This window comes from Siphateles boraxobius, unplaced genomic scaffold (assembly GCF_051911475.1).
Source record: "Siphateles boraxobius isolate OS27281-9 unplaced genomic scaffold, OSU_SipBor_1 66, whole genome shotgun sequence".
Lineage (NCBI taxonomy): Eukaryota > Metazoa > Chordata > Actinopteri > Cypriniformes > Leuciscidae > Siphateles > Siphateles boraxobius.
The window spans coordinates 10,897,522-10,919,070 of NW_027509193.1; the positions used below are offsets into that span (position 1 = coordinate 10,897,522).

Below are 21,549 nucleotides of genomic sequence, written 5' to 3' on the forward strand. Positions count from 1 at the left end.
CTGCCTTTGTATTGTCAGCAAAAAGCGAGAAGTCATGCCAAGGCAAAAGGCAGTAACTTCCACATTATCAATATTTGGTTGCTGATCACCATTAACAAAATCATTATAGTAACACCTGTATAAAATCTAGTGATCATGGCATTTATTTTGTATGATTTACAATTACTTATAGACATCTACTTATTGCTATGCTGTACTTTGGTTGCATTATGGTGGCATATTTAATACATTAGACATGACAAAATACCTCCATAGCGGTAAAGAGTAGCTATATTCAATTGGTACCGAGTTGCAAGACTTGCTAAACGCGCGTTCAAAATGATCACGATCAAACAGATCCTCGTGCACATTGAACCGGGGAATGGAATATAATATTCGTGTTCGAAGGTGTCACGCTCCTCGTACGTTCATGAAAAGTAGCCTACGAAGTACGAACGCAGTCCTTTCCCCATTGAGACTCAGTGGGGAGCGCGTTCTGGACAACCTAGACGAAAGCATTTATAGCACAACCTTCTGTGTTCTGCGTCTTTTCAGTATGCAATGGTTTCAGCTGTCTGCCCTATTATTGTGCTTGTGGAATTCGCTCGTGATTGCTAAAGCACTTCAGGCTCCTATGCCGTCCGAGTCGGGTCCCTGCATTCCGCCGCGCTACCGAACCGTGGGTACGTCTGTCCCCGCTTGCACGGTATCTGGGATCCTGGCTAGTGCTTCCCAGGCCATCTCGCTGGCTCATCCGTACCATCAGACTCGGCTATGCGATTCAGTTCGCCCGGCGCTCCCCAGCCTTTACCCGTGTTCTGGCGGAAAATACTCCTTTACTCAGGGCATAGATCGCAGTCCTACTGGTGAAGGACGCGATTGAGCCGGTCCCTCCAGCAGATATGAAGACCGGCTTCTACAGCCCATATTTCATTGTACCCAAGAAACGCGGTAGATTATGACCAATCTTGGACCTGCGTGTCCTGAAACAGTCCCTTCACAGGCTGCCATTCAAGATGCTTTAGCATTCTCAACTACCTCGACGACTGGTTCATCCTGGCCCAGTCGAGAGAGCAGTTGTGTGAACACAGGGTCATGGTGCTCAGTCACCTCAGCCACCTAGGGCTTCAGGTCAAAGAAAAGAGCAAACTCACCCCCGGGCAGAGGATCTCTTTTCTCTGTATGGAGCTGGACTCGATCAACTCGCCTCACAGAGGCCCATTTCCATTCAGTGTTGAACTGCGTGAGCTCATTCAGATTAGAACAGCGGCATCACTAAAACTTTTTCAGAGGCTCCTGGGGCATATGGCATCTGCAGCCGCGGTAACGTCGCTCGGATTGCTTCATATGAGGCCACTCCAACACTGGCTCCAAATTACCCAGCACTGTCGCCAAACTCTCAGCTTGTGGTCGGACCCTTCATTCAGGTGTTCCCCTAGAACAAGTGTCCAGGCATTCTGTGGTCACCATGGATGCCTTTGCCACCGGCTGGGGGGCCACGTACAACGGGCATGCAGCATCAGGTCTGTGGACGGGGCCTCAACTGCATTTGCCCATCAACTACCTCGAGTAGTTAGAAGTACATCTTGCTCTGGGCCACTTCAAAACGCTGCTACTAGGCAAGCATTTACTGGTCCGTACAGACAGCACTGCGACCATTGCGTACATCAACCGTCAGGGTGGTCTACGCTCCTGCCGCAACTCCTTTGGAGTCAGAAGCATCTGAGGACGCTTCATGCCATTTATTTTCCAGGCCAGGCCAACCGTGCAGCCGACGAGCTCTCACAGTAGCAGGTGCTACTGGGAGAGTGGCGACTCCATCCCTTCTGGTCCAGCTGATATGGAGGCGCTTCGGGACCGCACAGGCAGATCTGTTTGCTGCCCCGGACATGTCCCACCGCCGGTTGTTCTCGGCACGGATGCACTGGCACACAGCTTGCCCCGGGACCTACGCAAGTATGCGTTTCCTCCAGTGAACCTTCTTGCACAGACCCTGTGCAAAGTCAGGGGGAGCGAGGAGCAGGTCTTTCTTGCTGCGCTCTCAGAGACAGGGCACCCTATGGCACCCGTGCCCAGACCTCTGGAAACTACATGTCTGGTCCCTGGATGGGACGCAGAAGTTCTAGGTGACCTACCCCAGGCTATAGTCGACACCATCACTTCCGCTAGAGCCCCCTCTACAAGGCGCCTCTATGCGTTGAAGGTGAACCTGTTAGTTGAGTAGTGTTCTGTAATTCTGTCCTGTAAGACAGTACTCCTAATTGCATTGACCTCCATCAAGAGGGCAGGGGACCTGCATGCATTTTCGGTCGACGAATTGTGCCTGGAATTCGGCCTGGTTAACTCTCACCTGATCCTGAGACCGGATACGTGCCCAAGGTTCCTACCACTCCCTTCCGGGACCAGGTGGAGAACCTGCAAGCACTGCCTTCGGAGGAGGCAGACCCAGCCCTGGATTTTCTCTGTCCAGTTCATGCTCTGCGCCGATACGTGGACAGAACGCAAAGCCTCAGGACCTCAGACCAGCTCTTCGTCTTTTACGGAGGCCAGCAGAAGGGAAAGGCTGTCTCCAAGCAGAGAATGCCCCACTGGATAGTGGATGCCATCGCCTTGGCTTATGGAGGCCAAGGCATGCCTTGCCCACCTGGATTGAGAGCCCACTCCACTAGGAGTGTCACTTAAACACGCCCGCTAGGTTTTATAGCCTACATGTTGAGCCGGTTTCTTCCTGTGTGCTCGCACCAGCCAGTAACACCGAAGTTCCCTTTCTAGTGTCGGCTTGCTGCACCACTCCCCTCCACAAGGAGCAGAAACGTGCGGTTTTTGCTCCAGTCGAGTTCCCCACTTATGTGAACCCTGTAGAGTTCCTCCGTACCCCTTCGGCAGTCGGACATTGTGGAGCGTCCGACGCCAGGTCTAGTGCTAGGCTGGGTTCCATATGTAGTGATCCCTGCGGCGATCCCCTATGTGTATTCTTCCACGACCAGCTCCCTGCGGTGAGACCGTGTCTTTCCCTTGGCAGAGTCTGCTCTGCCGTCACTGTGCGGTGTTGCCTCCCCCTTCTCAGGCTGGAGCCACCCCAGTGACATGCCATATGTTTCCCTGCCCCTAACCGGCCAGTCCATATGTGTATTCTCCACATGTTACTTCCCTTTGGGCAGAATGTGGCTTCCGCAGTGCCCCTTTCCCTGGAAAGGCACGCTTTCCCAGTGTTATCCAAGAGTTCTACTGTGTGGGGTATGATGGAACAGCAGTTTGAACTCCCTCTACGCAGGCCTTCCGCCCCAGTCAGTTGGGGGTCTGAGAGTCTTGCGTAGGGCACTGGATGTGGCAGCAACCGTGGCGTTTTTCATAGGGATCCAATTACGTTGTCACGACTGATAGGGAACGTCTAGGCTACTAATGTAACCCTCGTTCCCTGTAGGAGGGAACGGGAGACGTTATGTCCCGTCGCCACTGTTGTTGGCCATCACTGTAACGGCCGTCATGATCTCGGCTCCTCACGTCTCCCGTTCCCTCCTTTAGGGAACGAATGTTACATTAGTAACCGAGACGTTCTGCAGCATGTTTTGTAGTCCTTTGCAGTTTTTCTGGTTGATTAGTTATTTGATTTGTTCCCAGGTGCGTTTTGTTTCCCAATTACTCCTTGGGTATTTAAACCCCAGTGTTTCATACAGTATGCTCCTTGTCTGGTGTTGTCCTTTGTTTGATGTTTCGTTGATGTTCTCTGTTCTGCTCTTTGGTTGTTATTATTTTAATAAGTTTAAAGTTTTCCTGCACATGGATCCTCCCTTCGCTAATCTCTGAGAGGATTCTGTGTTCCATAGTGACTACCTTTATTTATACCATTATACCACATATTTTGATCATCTGCACTATTTCTTTTGTGATATTGCTTATTTAATCACGCATACCCCGGACCATCATGAAAATTCAAGTAAGTTCAAGAATATTTTTTTACCACAGAGCAATTCAAGCTTAAAGCACAACATGTTGTGTTTGTGAATCTTGATTTTTTTATTTCCTAAAGTTGAATTATACTGTTTATTTGATGCTGTATCTTTAAAACAGTGCAGGCAGCACCCAACCAGAATAAAAAAGCTTGAACAAGAAATTCATTGAGTTCTAAGCTGGTATTTTCAGCAGAGATGTGAACTAAGCCACTGAGAAACAATACAATTCATTGTTGTTGTTTTCATCAGATCTTTTGTGCATATGTAGTTAATATGTTGTTTACAGGGTCTCATAAGTTGTTAACATGGATTTTGGATGTTTAAAGTAATTACAAATGGACAATGTGAAAACAGTAAAATATTGCCTATTTTTGCCTATCAGTCCTTTGCATATCAGTACATGGTTGAATTTGTTTCTCTATTCACCCTCCTGTCTGCTGTTCAGGAAGATAAAACAAGCACACATCTATTAATCTTCTACTCCACAAATACGATGGACAGTTCGGCTGGAGCAGAACACACACATTGGCGCTAATAACCCACACTAGCATGTCACCGTGTATTATCATCCTCTGGCCAGTGGACAGGGATATCCATGCTGAATAATTCATAAAGGATATGAGCAGCTCTGCTCTCAATTTCTTTTTAAATAGCAGAAACGGATGTGCAAAACAATGTATTCTCATTATCGTGCCGTAAACATATTGATTTGAAAATAAGGTTACACCCTACAGAATGAACTTTGTTTATTTGGCAGCACAATGAGGGACATTGCGGTTTCTGCAAACGTAATTTATCCTGACATCCATGTTTGTGTTTATGTCAGAGATTTTATGGGAACATTACGCCTCTTAGGAAATAAAAGCATTTGATCTTGATGTGCTTTATACAAGCTACTGCACATCTCTCAGAAGAAAAAAAAATCTATTATTGGATGTGATACTTGGAAAAACTGCGCTGATAGTTTGAAGTTTACTTTCATAAATTTCTCAATACATCTGCTGATCTGAGGAGCTGGAAAAAAAAACATTATAATGGACACACATCAAATACATTTATATTCCTATCTACAATTTATGGATAGATGATATAGCTAAAACAATAGTATCAAATGTTTTACTCACAACATTTTATTAAACAAAATAATGTTTTTTTCATACTTTTTTCCACTAAATGAACAAGAAAATGGTAAGCTGTTTTATTATTTAATTATATTATTTTACAACAATAAATTGCAACATTACATACATTACAAAAAATATTTGTTTTATTCAAAATGCAAACAAACAAGTTTTGAATTAATTCAAACACACAAATCAAACTGATTCTCAGCTTTTAAACAACGGTGAAACACTTTATAAGAACTTGAAAAGGAGAGTTACTGAATGCACGTCCTTCAGAATGTGTTTTGTACTGAAAACCCGAAAACAAGATGTTCAGCCTCCACTATGTTGTTTGTTTGAAGTCAAACTACATGTGATATCAGTTCCAGAATGATGCTGAGGACACACACGGCTCACAATGTGAACACAGACAGAATTTTTTGAGTGCAGATGTATTTGTTCTTATCAGTTTGTATGTATATGAGAGAAGAAATTACGAGTGTTCACAGAACAGGCTAAACGTATTTGCGGTCACATGTTCAGGATTTTATTTACTTTAAAACAAGCATACTCATAATTTATTATGCATAAAGCGGACTGCACTTGCTATAACAATACGTATAATTAAAATACATAAATGTGAAGGGTTAGTAAAATGCATTTAAATTAACTCAAGATAAATTTTGCAAAGTGTCATCATAATCATAAAAATATTGTATTTTAGCAGTAAAATAAACAAACAATATCTTTCTTGTTTACTTATGGTTTAGTTATTTAAAAACACTGTATTCAACGTTTTCATCTGCCACAATAGCGTAATGTCTTAAGTTACACGAAATGACAGGATGGAATGGTCATTCAACTATTCAAATTCAAAAAAACTAAAATGAATTGTAATTAATTTGATAAAGTAATCAACATAGTGTAATTCAATACCAATAGCAATTTTTCAAAAAATTTGACTGACATCATTCTATGCCTAGCTGATAAGTCTCAAATTAGTGCTTCTCTAGTAATGGCTGAAGTCATTGTAAGCATTTGAGGTTTTTGTAATTTCATTAATTTCAGCTGTCAAATTCAAATAATGCTGCTTCTTATCCAACAATCCTCTGGAGATCAGCAATCCATGACAAAGCTCTTGACCAATCCTGATAAACACAAACAGCCCCTTGTAAAACAACAGGCAATGTTCAAAGGTCAGCTTGTTAAATGACTCTTAGGCCCTGTCCACATAGAGACGCATTTAGCTACGTACAAATTTTGTATCATATTGGCGTTTCGTCCAGACGGATCCGGCATTTTGGGACACTCAAACCGCTATTTTTTGAAACCGGGTCCCAGAGTGGATAAATTTGAAACCGACACCCTTGCGTTTTCGTGTGTACGGCCAATCCGACTCCAGGCACAATACGTTGACCGAAAGCGAGCAAGTCCCTACCCTCTAGTAGAGACCACGCGAGCAGGAGAACTGATATAACAGAATTTTTAACTCACTACCTGCAGTGGCTCAGGGGCGGTCTCTGCAGTGCAGTCGCACCAGGGACAAGGCCCAAGAGGATAAAGAGGGACATAAGGATTTACAAGACCTTGCTCCTCAGGAACCTGACGATCAGAACGTGCTTCTGCATACTTCTGCAACACGATGAGCGTCGTTTAAACATCATTTTGAGGGTGATTTAGGAAAACAGCCTACTGCAACCCATTTTGCAGGAAAGAGAGCACTGAAGTGATCGAAAGCTTTCAGGATCTCCTCAGGAGAGAAGACGCACTCAACGACTAGGTTCCACTTCTAAAGGCGTAAGCACGCTACCCAATTCTAGGGGGTGCTCGCAGAAGTGATGGTAACTATCACATGTTCTTGTGATAGCCACCTGAACCTCCGCGTTCAGATGTAAGACCGCCCGGAATCTCCGGGGGAAGAACGCGTGTGCCATCGTGCCCCGTCCCCGAAAGAGTTTCCAGGGGAAGTCAGGAAGGCTGTTGAAGGGAACCAGGTCTAGTTGGGCCAATAAGGGGCAACTATGAAGACCTGTTCCTCTCCTGACATGGCACGTAGGTGCAAGTGACGGGCGCAAAAGACAGGAGCATTGCTCAACACAACATGTGAAGATCACTGGGCTTCAGGAGCATTTTCTGCTCAGCACTTGGGTGTGACAAGTTCACTGAGCTTCAGGAGCATTCCTGCTCAACACCTGAGTGTGATAAACTCACCGAGCTTCAGGAGCATTTCTGCTCAACACTTGAGTACGAAGAACCTCACTGAGCGAACAGGAGCATTTCTGCTCAGCACTTGAGTGTGACAAGTTCACTGAACTTCAGGAGCATTCCTGCTCAACACCTGAGTGTGATAAACTCACTGAGCTTCAGGAGCATTTCTGCTCAACACTTGAGTGCGAAGAATTTCACTGAACGACAGGAGCATTTCTGCTCAGCACTTGAGTGTGACAAGTTCACTGAGCTTCAGGAGCATTACTGCTCAACACCTGAGTGTGATAAACTCACTGAGCTTCAGGAGCATTTCTGCTCAACACTTGAGTGCGAGGAACTTCACTGAGCACCAGGAGCATTTCTGCTCAGCACTGCGTGTGATGAATTCACTGAGCTACCTGTGATGGACTCACTGAGCTACAGGAGCATTGCTGCTCAACACCTGAGTGCGATGAACTTCACTGAGTTTCAGGAGCAATTCTGCTCAACATGAAGAGTGATGATTTCACTGACTTGCAGGCGCAAGGCGACCATGAGTCGCAGTCACTTTTAGAAGGCTCACTGGGGTTAAACGCATTTCTGCGGGCCCCTGGGGCCGCTGAGTCCCAGTGTTTGTCCAAGGGTAGTCCGCTCGGTTTACCCAAACACTGGCGGAAAAATAAAACCGGGGCAACTGAGCGGCCCCGGAATGGTCATGACCCAGCCGGACCCAGGGGATGGAGTCTCCACTTGCCCTGGCTATAACTGTCGTGAGGCTCGATGGCGGCACGATTGAGTAAGCAGGAGGAGTGGAACAAGGCGCCCTCAGAAGCGTCTGACTCCAAGGAGGAGGTGACGGGTGAGTTTGTGACATGCAGGGGAAGCTTGCGCAACGGTCGCAATGTCTAACAACTCGAGGCACGAATGCCCGTGTAGTCGGGGGTCGCCCAGGCCCCCGTTAAAACACGCCCTTTGTACATGGCCCCTCTGTTGAAGAGGGTTTGGCAGCAGACCGGGATGAACTATAGTCACACAGGGTGAGCTGCTCTGCCACGGTCACCTCGGGACTCGATCGTGAAGCTAGCGCTGAAGCGGTCACATATGGAGGAAGCCAAAGGCTGCGACTACCATATACCCCAGGAGCCTCTGAAAGTTCTTTCAGTGGGACCCTTTCTCACTTCAACACCAGCTGAACACATTCTCATTGGAGAGACATGTTGGACCGAGTACCTCTCCAAAACTAGAAAAGAGATACTCAGCCCGTGGGCGAGATTACTCTCTTCCAGTTGACCTGAAGACCCAACGGGCTCTGGAGCACTCGAGGGGAAGGACACTGTACTGATACTCCACCCTTAGACGCAACACACAGCGGCGGAACAGACACACACACAAACAAAGGCTCCACCCGGCCCTCACCCGGGGGGAGGGAGTGATCGTGCCACTCCAAGAGCATCTCATCCATTCCTGGGCGGCCCGCCACGGAATGCTTTCGCTGTCGCTTGCCACCTGGCTTGGCAGCGCCTGGAGCGGGCTGGGCGTCTCTACTGCGGCCGGCTCCATGCTGAGGCCTGGGTGGAGGCTGCTGCGGAGGGCCAGCAGGAGCGGCGGCCGGAGAACGCCCACGGCGACGAGCAGGCGGAGGAGCTGCCACCGGCGGCGGGTGGAGGCAGCAGCTGGCCACCGGGGCAGGATGTGCCGGATGACCTCCGTCTGCGCTTGAGCGGCAGAGAACTGTTTGATGCAGTTCTCCACCGCGTCGCCGACCAGCCCAACCTGGGAAATTGGGGAGACCAGGAACCGAACCTTGTCCGCATCCGCCATACCAACCAGGCTGAGCCAACGAAGGCGCTACTGGACCACCAAGGTGGACATCGCCAGACCGATCACGCACGCTACGACACCCGTACCCCGGAGGGTGAGGTCGGATGCAGTGCGGTGCTCACCTATGAGCGCACGGTCTGGATTACCCTCGTGCATGCCATGGGTGCCCTAGCCTGCAGCAACGCCATGGCACGCAAGAGGAAGGGGCTTGCCCACAGGCTTTGTAAGCTCTGCCCGTCGGAACAGACGAAACTCACAGGCCTTAGGGGGGAGACGAGGATCCCCCCAAAAGGCAGCGGCCGCCGGACACAGGTGCACCTGTGTCGATAGACCGCTCCAATGGAGGGACACCTCGCAACCCTTCACCGTTCCTCCATCAAGGGTAATGAGGGGGAAAAGCTAGTCAGGCAGTTTCTGGCAGAGAAAGATGCTGTTCACCACCTGACAAGCTCTCCATGCATTTCGGGAAAGAAAGGCACTGGGGCGGCGAGCTGAGAACCAGCGCGGCCCGCCCCAAGATACCAAACTCCAGATTCCAACCGAGACTGAACGGGACACGGTGGAGGTTCCACTCGAGCCCGGCAGCCTCGGCGGCCCGTTTCAGCATAGCTGATAATTCTGGATCCGGCTCGGGCAACATTGAACTCCCGTAGGGAGACAATGCAGCCGAGTCATCATCTCTAGAAGTCAGCTCACCCTCCGATGCTGCAATCGGCGTCCTGTCCTCCAGGGGAGCCCCGAGTGAAACCGCTGGCCCACCCATTACAGATGGACCAGCAGACAACACAGGAGGCTCCAGTGGTTGCAGTGGAAGGGAGGAGTGAGGAGCCCACAGGGAATGGTTACCGGGCGGGACATCCAACACTATCCTCCGGTCACCCATCCCACACAGCACCCGAGGGTGGGGCATGGTAATGGGGACTCGCTCTCCGCGAACGAAGGCGAGTCTCGCCCTCAACACTGCGACAGTCATGTTCCCACAGAGAAAACATGAGCTGTCCACAAAAGCTGTCTCAGCGTGCTGTAAGCCAAACACGTGACACAACAGTTGTGACCATCAGAGAGAGACAGGGAACGACAGCACCCAGAAACGCACGGGCGGAATGACATCTTGAAAAAGACGCAAACGCACCCGTGTTGCTCTTTCAGAAAATAGGACCGTCACCAGTGCCGGAGCACACAGGGGAATGACCGCGGCAACACTGAACAGAGAACTGAAACAGTGAAGCACTCACTTTTCCGCCCTCTAACCAGCCATCAACACACACAAACATTTAGAAATTTGTTGCTGTTAAAACAGCAGTTGAGAGCTCAAAGCTCGCGATCACCGCTGCACTCGCGCTGTAGAACACCAGCACTGGGAGAGTCTTCCTGAAGAACACCGACACACTCGCTCGTTGTAGACAACAGCACTCTCAGAGACATCAAACGATCGGCTCCGAAGCGAAAGGCAACTAGTGCGTGCATCCACTTCCGTATTTATACCCGCGCCGCGAGGGCGGAGTGTGTGATGCGAATCACGCACGCCAATTACATTGGCTCGTTCAATAGTACTCGAAGAAGACAGGCTCTCTAGCGAGATCCCATTTCAGTCGGCGTCGACTACGTCCGACGTTATCGACTGAAAGGGAACTATTTTTCCAAACGCCTTACAACCGGACATTCTTCTGTTGAGAGCTTGAATAATAGACACTCCAGCCCAGTTGGTGGCGATAATGCACCTTTGCCAATGTTTGTATAGCGTAGTCTACGCTATGAGCCTACGATACCGCAGCCTACGATACCGCGACTGGTAGACTACAGATAGAATACAAACAACCCCATTTCTGTCTCCGGCGGCGGAGTAATACCGTAACTCACAGAACAGCCAATACAAGTCAATGGAGGTGGACAAAAACTACGATAAAACCTGTTGGAAAGCATCTTTTACAGCGATTTTTGTGTAAAAATAACAGACCGAAAATTTTCGTCACAAAATCAAAATTCCATTTTAATCATAATATATATGATTAATCATATTAATCATAATATGTGTGGGTTTGTATTACACACGAGACTCTAACTGCCCTGACCGCGTATGCCTTTTCCATAGTAGAATCGCGTTGCATGCGCAATTACTGAAAAACAAAAGGATTGCTGATTAGTTTATACAAATACTTATTTTAAGATACGTATTAAAAACTAATACGTTTACAAACGTGTAAAAACTGCAGATGGATGTTATATTGTGAACGCTTGCTTAGCATGGAGATTTCAGTGGAGTTACGACAGACGCGCTGTTTCAGGGCCTATGATGTCCTTTTATGAATGACAACACAGTGCATTGATCTCATAAGGCACAATTATTTTCTCTTTAATGCCGTTCAGTGTGCAATATGTGTGTGTGTAGACTGTATATTTTTCACAAAACACTTTACCTTAATGCCGTTTTTAAGAGTTCAAAACTCATTCAGTTCTTGGAGGGAGGGTCTACAGGGTGTCACGTGATTTTCGTGCATCTAACCTGGACATTGCCAACATCAGACCGAAAATATGGCAAAATCATTTACTATGGTGATTTTTCTTAAGTATTTAAGTATTTGAAATACTCTAAATACACTCCCTCAAAATATTTTGTTACAAACTACATTTTATTTTTTCCACACCTGCAAAATACAAATTACAAAATACACTAAAGTAATTAAATACGTATTTAAAATACATTTAATTGAAATACTGCCCATGTCTGCCAGTGAGGGACCGTCAACTTGGTAGTTGTTTTCTGCAGGTTAGTGTTAAGTGTTTACAGCTAATTAAAGAACTAGATGTTACAGTACTCTAAGTTTACAAACTTTACTACATAACCTACCAAGACACAAATCCAATATGGTGTCAAAGCATATGGTTTCTGGAACAGAATACAGACAACACATCCATCCCTCATCTGTCCCTAAAGACGGCACATTTGAAAATCTATTTTCTTTGAGAGTAAAGGTCCACGTTTTTGGACTCTATCACACTCATTCCAGACCCAGATATTCAAGAGACCTTTCTATCTTGTTCGGAAAGCCTCTGATAGCAACTAGGAGAGGAAGTAACATTCGACATCACCTGTCTCTTTTCGTCGATACTGAGCGTGACAGATGAGTTGAAGGTATTACTCTGCATTTCATAATCATCCCCACAGGGACCAGCAATCCCTAAACAGCCACATCTCTGGCCTGATTTCCATCCTTGCAATGCAGAACACACAATATTGAATTTAAGACTGCCAGACATAGCACATCCAATAAAAACTTTTAATTTTTCAGCTCAGATAGCCAATGTGAGTGTTTTTTTTTAAAGCCAGTAAAATTACACAACATTGACTCCCTGTGAGTCTGCAATTGTTGCACTGGCACCAGCAGGCTTTGTTGCCACAGCTGTGCTGGAGATTAGTGGTTGAATTCTTCAAGACTTGTGTAATTATATCATCACTTGGTCAAGCCGGCCAGTTTAAGGTTCAGATTTTTACAGGCGTTCTGGACAGATTAATTATGCATTAAATGGTGAGCATTTAAAAATACGATATTTAGTTTAGTCCTGGAAAATCTTAGCTAAAATCGCTCACAATTCTATTTCCGTGTTAATGCTGCACAAAGAAATATGACTGTAAGATGAATCAGATATATGACAACAACTGCAAATAATTACCAAATGGTTGTATGACCCTGTACACATATATAGTTCAGTGGTGTAAACTTAATCCATTAATCTGCCTGTATTGTCTGTATTTAAGAGGAAAGCCACACTAACATCAGTATGCGAGACATTTACTCTTAGAAGTTTTAAGGATGGAGTGCTTGCCAGTAGGGATGCACCGAAATGAAAATTCTTGGCCGAAACCGAAAAAGAGGAAACCAAGGCCGAAAACCGAAAGAAATGCCAATTATTAGTACCATTGCATTTATGGCTATGACAGTGTACTAACTTTACTAAAATCAAGGCATTGCAATTGCATAAATTAATATAATAATAATATAATAATTGCAACAATTCACAGTAGGCCTATAAAATAAAATTAAAACTAAAATGTTTAACTTGACCCCACTCATGTGTACATTAAATAATAATGTACTGGCCTGCAGAAAGGTTTTAAAATTAAATGTTCTCTCATAAAACAAACTGCATTTAGGTCAAGTAAATTTTTGATTTTTCTCTGTAGGAAACGTCCTTGCCTTTTCAAAAATGTCAGCCACAAACGGAGTGGGCGTGCTCAGAGGCATTTTCTGTTTCTGTGCCGCGTTCCTCTCATTTTCAGCGTAGCCATCGGAATGTTTGGATTTCAGGTGATAAATTAAACCCGACATGGAGAAAGTCTTGTAGATGCACAGGGTTTCCCATACGTTCATTTTATTTGTGGCGGCTCGCCACAATATCAACGCTGACCGCCAAACATTGATTTTCGATTGTTTTTTTTGTTGTTTTTTTACTAAGCCGATTTTTAAAATCGTATTATTTGATTGCAGAGCGACGTAGCGCATTCGCACAGCACTACCTCTCTCTCTCTCTCTCTCTCTCTCTCTCTCTCTCTCTCTCGCTCTCTCTCTCTCTCTGTCTCTCTCACCCGTACCTCTCGTGCTCCCTCCCCCTCTTACTCACTCTCTCCCCCCGGATTTTCGGCATTACATGTTTTGCAAATCACTGTCTGTGGATTTACTGAAATACGTCCACACCGTAGACATGTTTCTTCAGACAAGCACGTGCAGGTCGCGGTTTTTGTTTGCGTCATCACCACATTTTGGCTGTACTGTTTCGGTGATAAAAGTCTTTCAGCTAAAAACTGGCCATTTTCGGCCTAAAATCTTTGGTGGCCCTGAACTTTTATGAATATCTAAACAGGATCAACTTTTCAGTACCCACAACTGCAAGCAAATATCTATAATAATTTAGGTAAAGAGTGTCTAAATAGGTCTGCAAGTGACTATTACTGTCCATAGTGAAGAAGAAATAATATTTTTCTCAATTGATTCTCCAAGATAGCAACAAGAACTGTTACTGGGGTTTCATGCTTCTCAATATTTTTGTTTCTCTGAGAAAAAAGACCCTGGTAATCTCACAGGTTTAGAAGAGATATCAAAAGTCACTCTTTACGTGCTTATTCCTGTTTTATACACAGTGAGACCATTGATATATCTGACAACCACGTTCTGAAGTTGAATTCACTCTTAAAATTTACAGCAGTTTTACAAAATAAAATCTTAAAAATATATTTATTCTGTTTATAAGATTTACATATTTCAAATGTATGACAGATTTCTATTAAAGTGAAATAAGTAAATTTGATAAAACTTTTCAAATTATAATTTTTTAAACAATAAAAACTGTTCCCCTTCAGGGACTACCGCTGTGTGTAATCGCAGTGGGAACGCCTCCAGCGTAGTGCGTCTGAAGCATGAATTAAATCAGTCAATGGAGAGAATGAGCGTCAGAGCGAATGAGGTCATCGACCAGGAAACTATAAAGCACCCCAGAATCACAAGCACGCCAGCTTCTGTTACTTCAGCAGCGCTCTGTGTGTGTTTGAACTGTCTATATATTTCTATGTATTTCGAGTATGAGCCAAAAGCATATGACGAGCGAGCCTCATTTTAGGAGATGCGTTCCCCCCTGTACTAGATACGTTACAGGCGGGGATTCGCATCATCTATGTGTGGTTTGTTTGGAAGTGCAGCATGCCCAGTCAGCTCTCGAGGGGGCTGGCTGTGAGCATTGTTAGCGTCTTCCTATGAGGACCTGGCGCGCTCTCCGATCGCTCTTCGAGGAGGGCGGTTCGGTGCGCGCTCCCCACGGCTCGGGTCCCGCTTCTGTTAAGGCAGAGCGGAGGCGCATGTCATGGGGATCGCAGATGGATCTCACCGAGGGGTTTGAGACGGGCCCCGCCCTATCTCAGCCTTCACCGGAGAGATCCAGTGCCTTTAAGCGCGGTCCCCCACTACTTCTCCCCGGCTTGAAGCACACATTGTTCCGGAGCTTCAGCTATCCAATTCATGAGGAGCTGGATGTTTGAAGCTTCGGATCAGAGGAGGCTGGGGCTTCGTCATTCCAGTCTCCGCCCGATGATGAGCTCGTTAATGTGCTTTCCCGTGCTGTTGAAAAGCTCAGCATTGAGTGGCCATCTGATAGGCAGGAGTCTCATATTAAAAGCAAACTTGACGATAGATTTCTGCCCACGAGCACTCAGCCCTCTCGCCGGTGTTTGCCTTTTTTCCCTGATCTTCACACCGAGGTGACGAAGACCTGGGTTAAACCATTGTCACCAAGAATTCACACACACACTTCTAATGTTTATTCTAATATTATGGGAGCTAAATCTAGTGGGTAAGTGACGATGCCGAGGGCAGAGGAGACGCTCGCGAGCTATCTCTCTCCGGAATCAGCATCATCGCTGAAAGCACCGGCTCTCCCCACCAGACCTTTAAAAAATACATCAGCGCTGGTGGGGAAGGCTTATTGGGCGGCGGGGCAGGCAGCCCCGTGCTTGCATACAATGGCTATTATGCAAGCTTATCAGGCTGATCTGCTTAAGGAAGCTAGCGAGCAGGGAGAAATTTCTGTTGAGACGATCAATGAGCTCAGACAGACAGTAGATTTCGCTCTTCGAGCCACCAGGCAGACGGCCAGATCAATCGGTCGCTCTATGGCAGCCCTGGTTGCCACAGAAAGGCATTTATGGTTAAATCAAAGTAAAATGCTAGAAAGAGAGAAATCTGTTCTGTTAGACGCCCATGTATCCCATGTGGGTTTATTTGGTGATGCTTTGCATTCTGTTACTGAGAGGTTTCAGGAAGAAAAAAGACAGTCAGCAGCGTTTCAGAAATTTATTCCCCTTAAAGTGAAAATTCCTGGGGCTGCTGGGCGAGGGCAGTCTCAGCCGCCGAGTAGTTCCTTTAAAAGAGTGCAACAAAAACAGAGTGTTGCGTCTCGTGCCCCCCCACAAAATTGGAGGGACGAGGCGGGGCGCTCTCAGACACGGTCATAGCGGGGCAGGGCTGATCTGAGGACAGTCATTGTCGCCAAGAAGGCCGCGTCGAAAAAAACCTGACGCGTTCAACGCCAGGACTCTGGGGCTGGTCTCCATAGTGAAAGACCTGAGTACACCTCACAAAACCATGGTGCCCTGTCTTTCCCGGTGCCCTCAGGGGTCTGAGTCACCCTGCCCATCCAGGGCGTAGAGAGACTCGGCGAGCGATTTCCCTAGGGACATTCGCCCCCTCCGAGGAGGGCTGTGGAGTGCCCAGACCAGCTGTTCCCTGCCGGTGCGCCGCTAGAGGGCGCTGGTTCTGTCACTCGGGATGTTCAACCAGAGGCCAGCCTCACGAGGCTGGTTCCCTTAGTAGAGTTTCTGGCGGAATGGAAAATTCTTCCCAATGTATCTCAGTGGGTCCTGAATACTATAAAAAACGGGTACGCTATTCAGTTCAGAACGCGTCCACCTCGGTTCAGAGGGGTTCTGCCCACAATAGTGGGCCCCGAGCAGGCTCTGGTATTAGAACAGGAAGTAAAAACTCTGCTGCTAAAATGAGCTATAGAACGAGTTCCTCCCCCCAGCAGGGAGTTAGGATATTACAGCCAGTACTTCATCGTTCCAAAGAAAGATGGGGGGTTGCGTCCCATTTTAGATCTGCGTCTCTTAAATCGCATTGTAGGGAAGCTCAAGTTCAAGATGCTTACTCTCAAACAGATCGTGTCACAAATCAGATCCAAGGACTGGTTTGTCACGATAGATCTAAAAGACGCTTACTTCCATGTATCTATCCTCCCTCAACACAGGAAGTTCCTGAGGTTCGCTTTCGGGGGCGAAGCATACCAATATCGGGTTCTTCCGTTCGGCCTAGCATTGTCACCCCAACATTCGCAAAGTGTATGGATGCGGCTATAGCCCCACTAAGGCTACAGGGTGTCTGCATTCTGAATTATATCGACGATTGGTTAATTCTGGCTCAATCGGAACAACAGGCAGTTCGGCACCGAGATGTCGTTCTTGCTCACATCAAGAGATTGGGGTTGAGGCTCAACGCCAAGAAGAGTGTGCTTTCTCCATTACAGAGAACCACTTTTCTCGGTGTAGTGTGGGACACGATGTCGATGCAGGCACAGTTGTCACCTGCTCGTATTGCTTCGATTCTCGCCGCCGTAGATCAGGTGAAGCTAGGCCAGTCATCCACTGTAAAACAGTTCCAGAGACTGTTAGGTCTCATGGCAGCTGCGTCCAACGTTATACCTTTTGGCCTCTTGCACATGAGACCGTTACAGTGGTGGCTCAGAACCAGGGGATTCTCTCCGAGGGGAAATCCGCTCCGCATGATCATGAGTTTGCGATGGTGTCATCGCTCCCTCATCATGTGTAAAGTCCCTCGGTTTATGTCCCTAGGTCCTGTGTTGGGAACTAATATTTCTTTTTTTCTAACAAATCCATCTTTCTTTCTAACTAATCTTTATTTCTTTCTAACTAATCTGTATTTCTTTCTAACTAATCTATCTATCTTTCTTTGTTTCTAACTAATCTATCTATCTTTCTTTCTAACTAATCTATCTATCTTTCTTTCGAACTAATCTTTCTTTCTTTCTAACCAATCTATCTTTCTTTCTTTCTTACTAATCTATTTTCTTTCTAACTAATCTATCTTTCTTTCTAACTAATATATCTTTCTTTCTAACTAATCTATCTTTCTTACTAATCTCGTTCTTTCTTTCTAACTAATCTTTCTTTCTTTCTTTCTTTCTTTCTTTCTTTCTTTCTTTCTACTTAATCTATCTATCTTTCTTTCTAACTAATCTATCTATCTTTCTTTCTAACTAATCTATCTTTCTTTCTCTTTCTTTCTTTCTAATTTATCTATCTTCCTTTATTTCTAACTAATCTTTCTTTCTAACTAATCCATCATTCTTTGTTTCTTTCTTTTAACTAATCCATTTTTCTTCCTAACTAATCTATCTATCTTTCTTTCTAACTAATCTTTCTTTTTTCTAACAAATCCATCTTTCTTTCTAACTAATATTTATTTATTTCTAACTAATCTTTCTTTCTTTTTAACTAATCTATCTATCTTTCTTTCTAACTAATCTATCTTTCTTTCTAACTAATCTTTCTTTCTTTCTTTCTTTCTTTCTTTCTTTCTACTTAATCTATTTATCTTTCTTTCTAACTAATCTATCTATCTTTCTTTCTAACTAATCTATCTTTCTTTCTCTTTCTTTCTTTCTTTCTTTCTTTCTTTCTTTCTTTCTTTCTTTCTTTCTTTCTTTCTTTCTTTCTTTCTTTCTTTCTACTTAATCTATCTTTCTTTCTAACTAAGCTATGTTTCTTTCTCTTTCTTTCTTTCTAACTAATCCATCTTTCTTTCTTTCTTTCTAACTAATCCATCTTTCTTTCTTTCTTTCTAACAAATCCATCTTTCTTTCTAACTAATCTTTATTTCTTTCTAACTAATCTTTCTTTCTTCTTAACTAATCTATCTATCTTTCTTTCTAACTAATCTATCTATCTTTCTTTCTAACTAATCTATCTATCTTTCTTTCTAACTAATCTTTCTTTCTTTCTAACTAATCTATCTTTCTTTCTAACTAATCTATCTTTCTAACTAACTAATCTATCTTTCTTTCTTTCTTTCTTTCTAACTAATCTTTTTTTCTTTCTTTCTTTCTTTCTACTTAATCTATCTTTCTTTCTAACTAATCTATCTATCTTTCTTTCTAACTAATCTATCTTTCTTTCTCTTCCTTTCTTTCTAACTAATCTTTCTTTCTTTCTTTCTAACTAATCTTTCTTTTTTTCTAACTAATCCATCTTTCTTTCTTTCTTTCTTTCTTTCTTTCTTTCTTTCTTTCTTTCTTTCTTTCTAACTAATCCATCTTTCTTTCTAACTAATCCATCTTTCTTTCTTTCTAACAAATTTTCCTTTTTTTCTAACAAATCCATCTTTCTTTCTAACTAATCTTTATTTCTTTCTAACTAATCTTTCTTTCTTTCTAAATAATCTATCTATCTTTCTTTCTTTCTATCTTTCTTTGTTTCTAACTAATCTTTCTTTCTTTCTAACTAATCTATCTTTCTTTCTTTCTAACTAATCTATCTATCTTTCTTTCTAACTAATCTATCTATCTTTCTTTCTAACTAATCTATCTATCTTTCTTTCTTTCTAACTAATCTATCTTTCTTTCTAACTAATCTATCTTTCTTTCTTTCTAACTAATCTATCTATCTTTCTTTCTAACTAATCTATCTTTCTTTCTCTTTCTTTCTTTCTATCTTTCTTTCTTTCTTTCTTTCTTTCTTTCTTTCTTTCTTTCTACTTAATCTATCTTTCTTTCTAACTAAGCTATGTTTCTTTCTCTTTCTTTCTTTCTTTCTAACTAATCCATCTTTCTTTCTTTCTTTCTTTCTTTCTTTCTTTCTTTCTTTCTTTCTTTCTTTCTAACTAATCCATCTTTCTTTCTAACTAATCTATCTATCTTTCTTTCTAACTAATATTTCTTTTTTCTAACAAATCCATCTTTCTTTCTAACTAATCTTTATTTATTTCTAACTAATCTTTCTTTCTTTTTAACTAATCTATCTATCTTTCTTTCTAACTAATCTATCTATCTTTCTTTCTAACTAATCTATCTATCTTTCTTTCTAACTAATCTTTCTTTCTTTCTAACTAATATATCTTTCTTTCTAACTAATCTATCTTTCTAACTAACTAATCTATCTTTCTTTCTTTCTTTCTAACTAATCTTTTTTTCTTTTTTCTTTCTTTCTTTCTACTTAATCTATCTTTCTTTCTAACTAATCTATATATCTTTCTTTCTAACTAATCTATCTTTCTTTCTCTTCCTTTCTTTCTAACTAATCTTTCTTTTTTTCTAACTAATCCATCTTTCTTTCTTTCTTTCTTTCTTTCTTTCTTTCTTTCTTTCTTTTTTCCTTTCTTTCTTTCTAACTAATCCATCTTTCTTTCTAACTAATCCATCTTTCTTTCTTTCTAACAAATTTTTCTTTTTTCCTAACAAATCCATCTTTCTTTCTAACTAATCTTTATTTCTTTCTAACTAATCTTTCTTTCTTTCTTTCTAAATAATCTATCTATCTTTCTTTCTTTCTATCTTTCTTTGTTTCTAACTAATCTTTCTTTCTTCCTAACTAATCTATCTTTCTTTCTTTCTAACTAATCTATCTATCTTTCTTTCTAACTAATCAATCTATCTTTCTTTCTAACTAATCTATCTATCTTTCTTTCTTTCTAACTAATCTATCTTTCTTTCTAACTAATCTATCTTTCTTTCTTTCTAACTAATCTATCTTTCTTTCTTTCTAACTAATCTATCTACCTTTCTTTCTAACTAATCTATGTATCTTTCTTTCTAACTAACCTATCTATCTATCTATCTATCTATCTTTCTTTCTTTCTAACTAATCTTTCTTTCTAACTAATCTATCTTTCTTTCTAACTAATCTATCTATATTTCTTTCTAACTAATCTATCTATCTTTCTTTCTAACTAATCTATCTATCTTTCTTTCTTTCTATCTAATCTATCTATCTTTCTTTAACTAATCTATCTTTCTTTCTTTCTAACTAATCTATCTTTCTTTCTTTCTAACTAATCTATCTTTCTTTCTAACTAATCTATATATCTTTCTTTCTTTCTTTCTAACTAATCTTTCTTTTTTTCTAACAAATCAATCTTTCTTTCTAACTAATCTTTCTTTCTTTCTAACTAATCTTTCTTTCTTTCTAAGCTATCTATCTTTCTTTGTTTCTAACTAATCTTTCTTTCTCTCTAACTAATCCATCTTTCTTTCTTTGTTTCTAACTAATCTTTCTTTCTAACTAATCTTTCTTTCATTGAAACCAATCTTTCTATCTATCTAACTAATCTTTCTTTTCTTTCTAACGTATCATTTTCTTTCTAACTATTCTTTCTTTCTAACTAATCCATCTATCAAACTATTTTAAACTTCTTCAAACTCTCTGGTCCGGCTTTCTCAAGCCAACTTAAAGTTTGTCTCATCAAACTTTTTTTCTAGTTTGTGTATTGCTGTTTGGCCGGTGTTGCCCGCATACCGCCTCCCATGGCCAAACTGGTATTATGACATCTGTCGGGCCGGGGCTAGTAATTTAGCATGCTAATTCAGGTTGATATCTCTGCAACACTATAACTTTTCATTTTTTTAATGACATCATCGCCCTTATTTCTTCTCATTCTTTTGATCCGTGTAACTCATTTTTTGTATATTTTTTACTAAATTCTGACACATGGCACCTTCAACACCAGAGGCCATTAAGTTGACTCGCGAAACTGATCTATGACCACGCTTCCCCAAATCTTAGCCCTAACATACCACCAAGCAAAATTGGTTTCAGATCAGTTATGGAGACTTACCTGTAAGATTTGTGGAGAGTAGGAGCAGAGCGTCACAGGTCAGGTCAGCTGTTGCCCTGGAGATTAATGTAATCCAGATGGTCAACACCTGCAACGGTGGTGCAAAAAAAAAAAAAA

The 21,549-nt window shown here is 42.9% G+C and overlaps 1 protein-coding gene across 2 annotated transcripts in view; it reads right to left on the bottom strand.

Moving 5' to 3' along the window:
* crhr1 (corticotropin releasing hormone receptor 1) overlaps nt 1-21,549 on the bottom strand; it is a 297,757-nt gene that overhangs the window by 203,313 nt on the left and 72,895 nt on the right. For both annotated transcript variants that reach the window (XM_077212216.1, XM_077212215.1), the window contains exon 2: nt 21,433-21,520. Coding sequence is in view for 1 of the 2 variants with exons in the window: in XM_077212215.1 (XP_077068330.1) it covers nt 21,433-21,520 (88 nt within the window). In the remaining variant the exon portion in view is untranslated. The remainder of the gene's footprint in view (nt 1-21,432; nt 21,521-21,549) is intronic.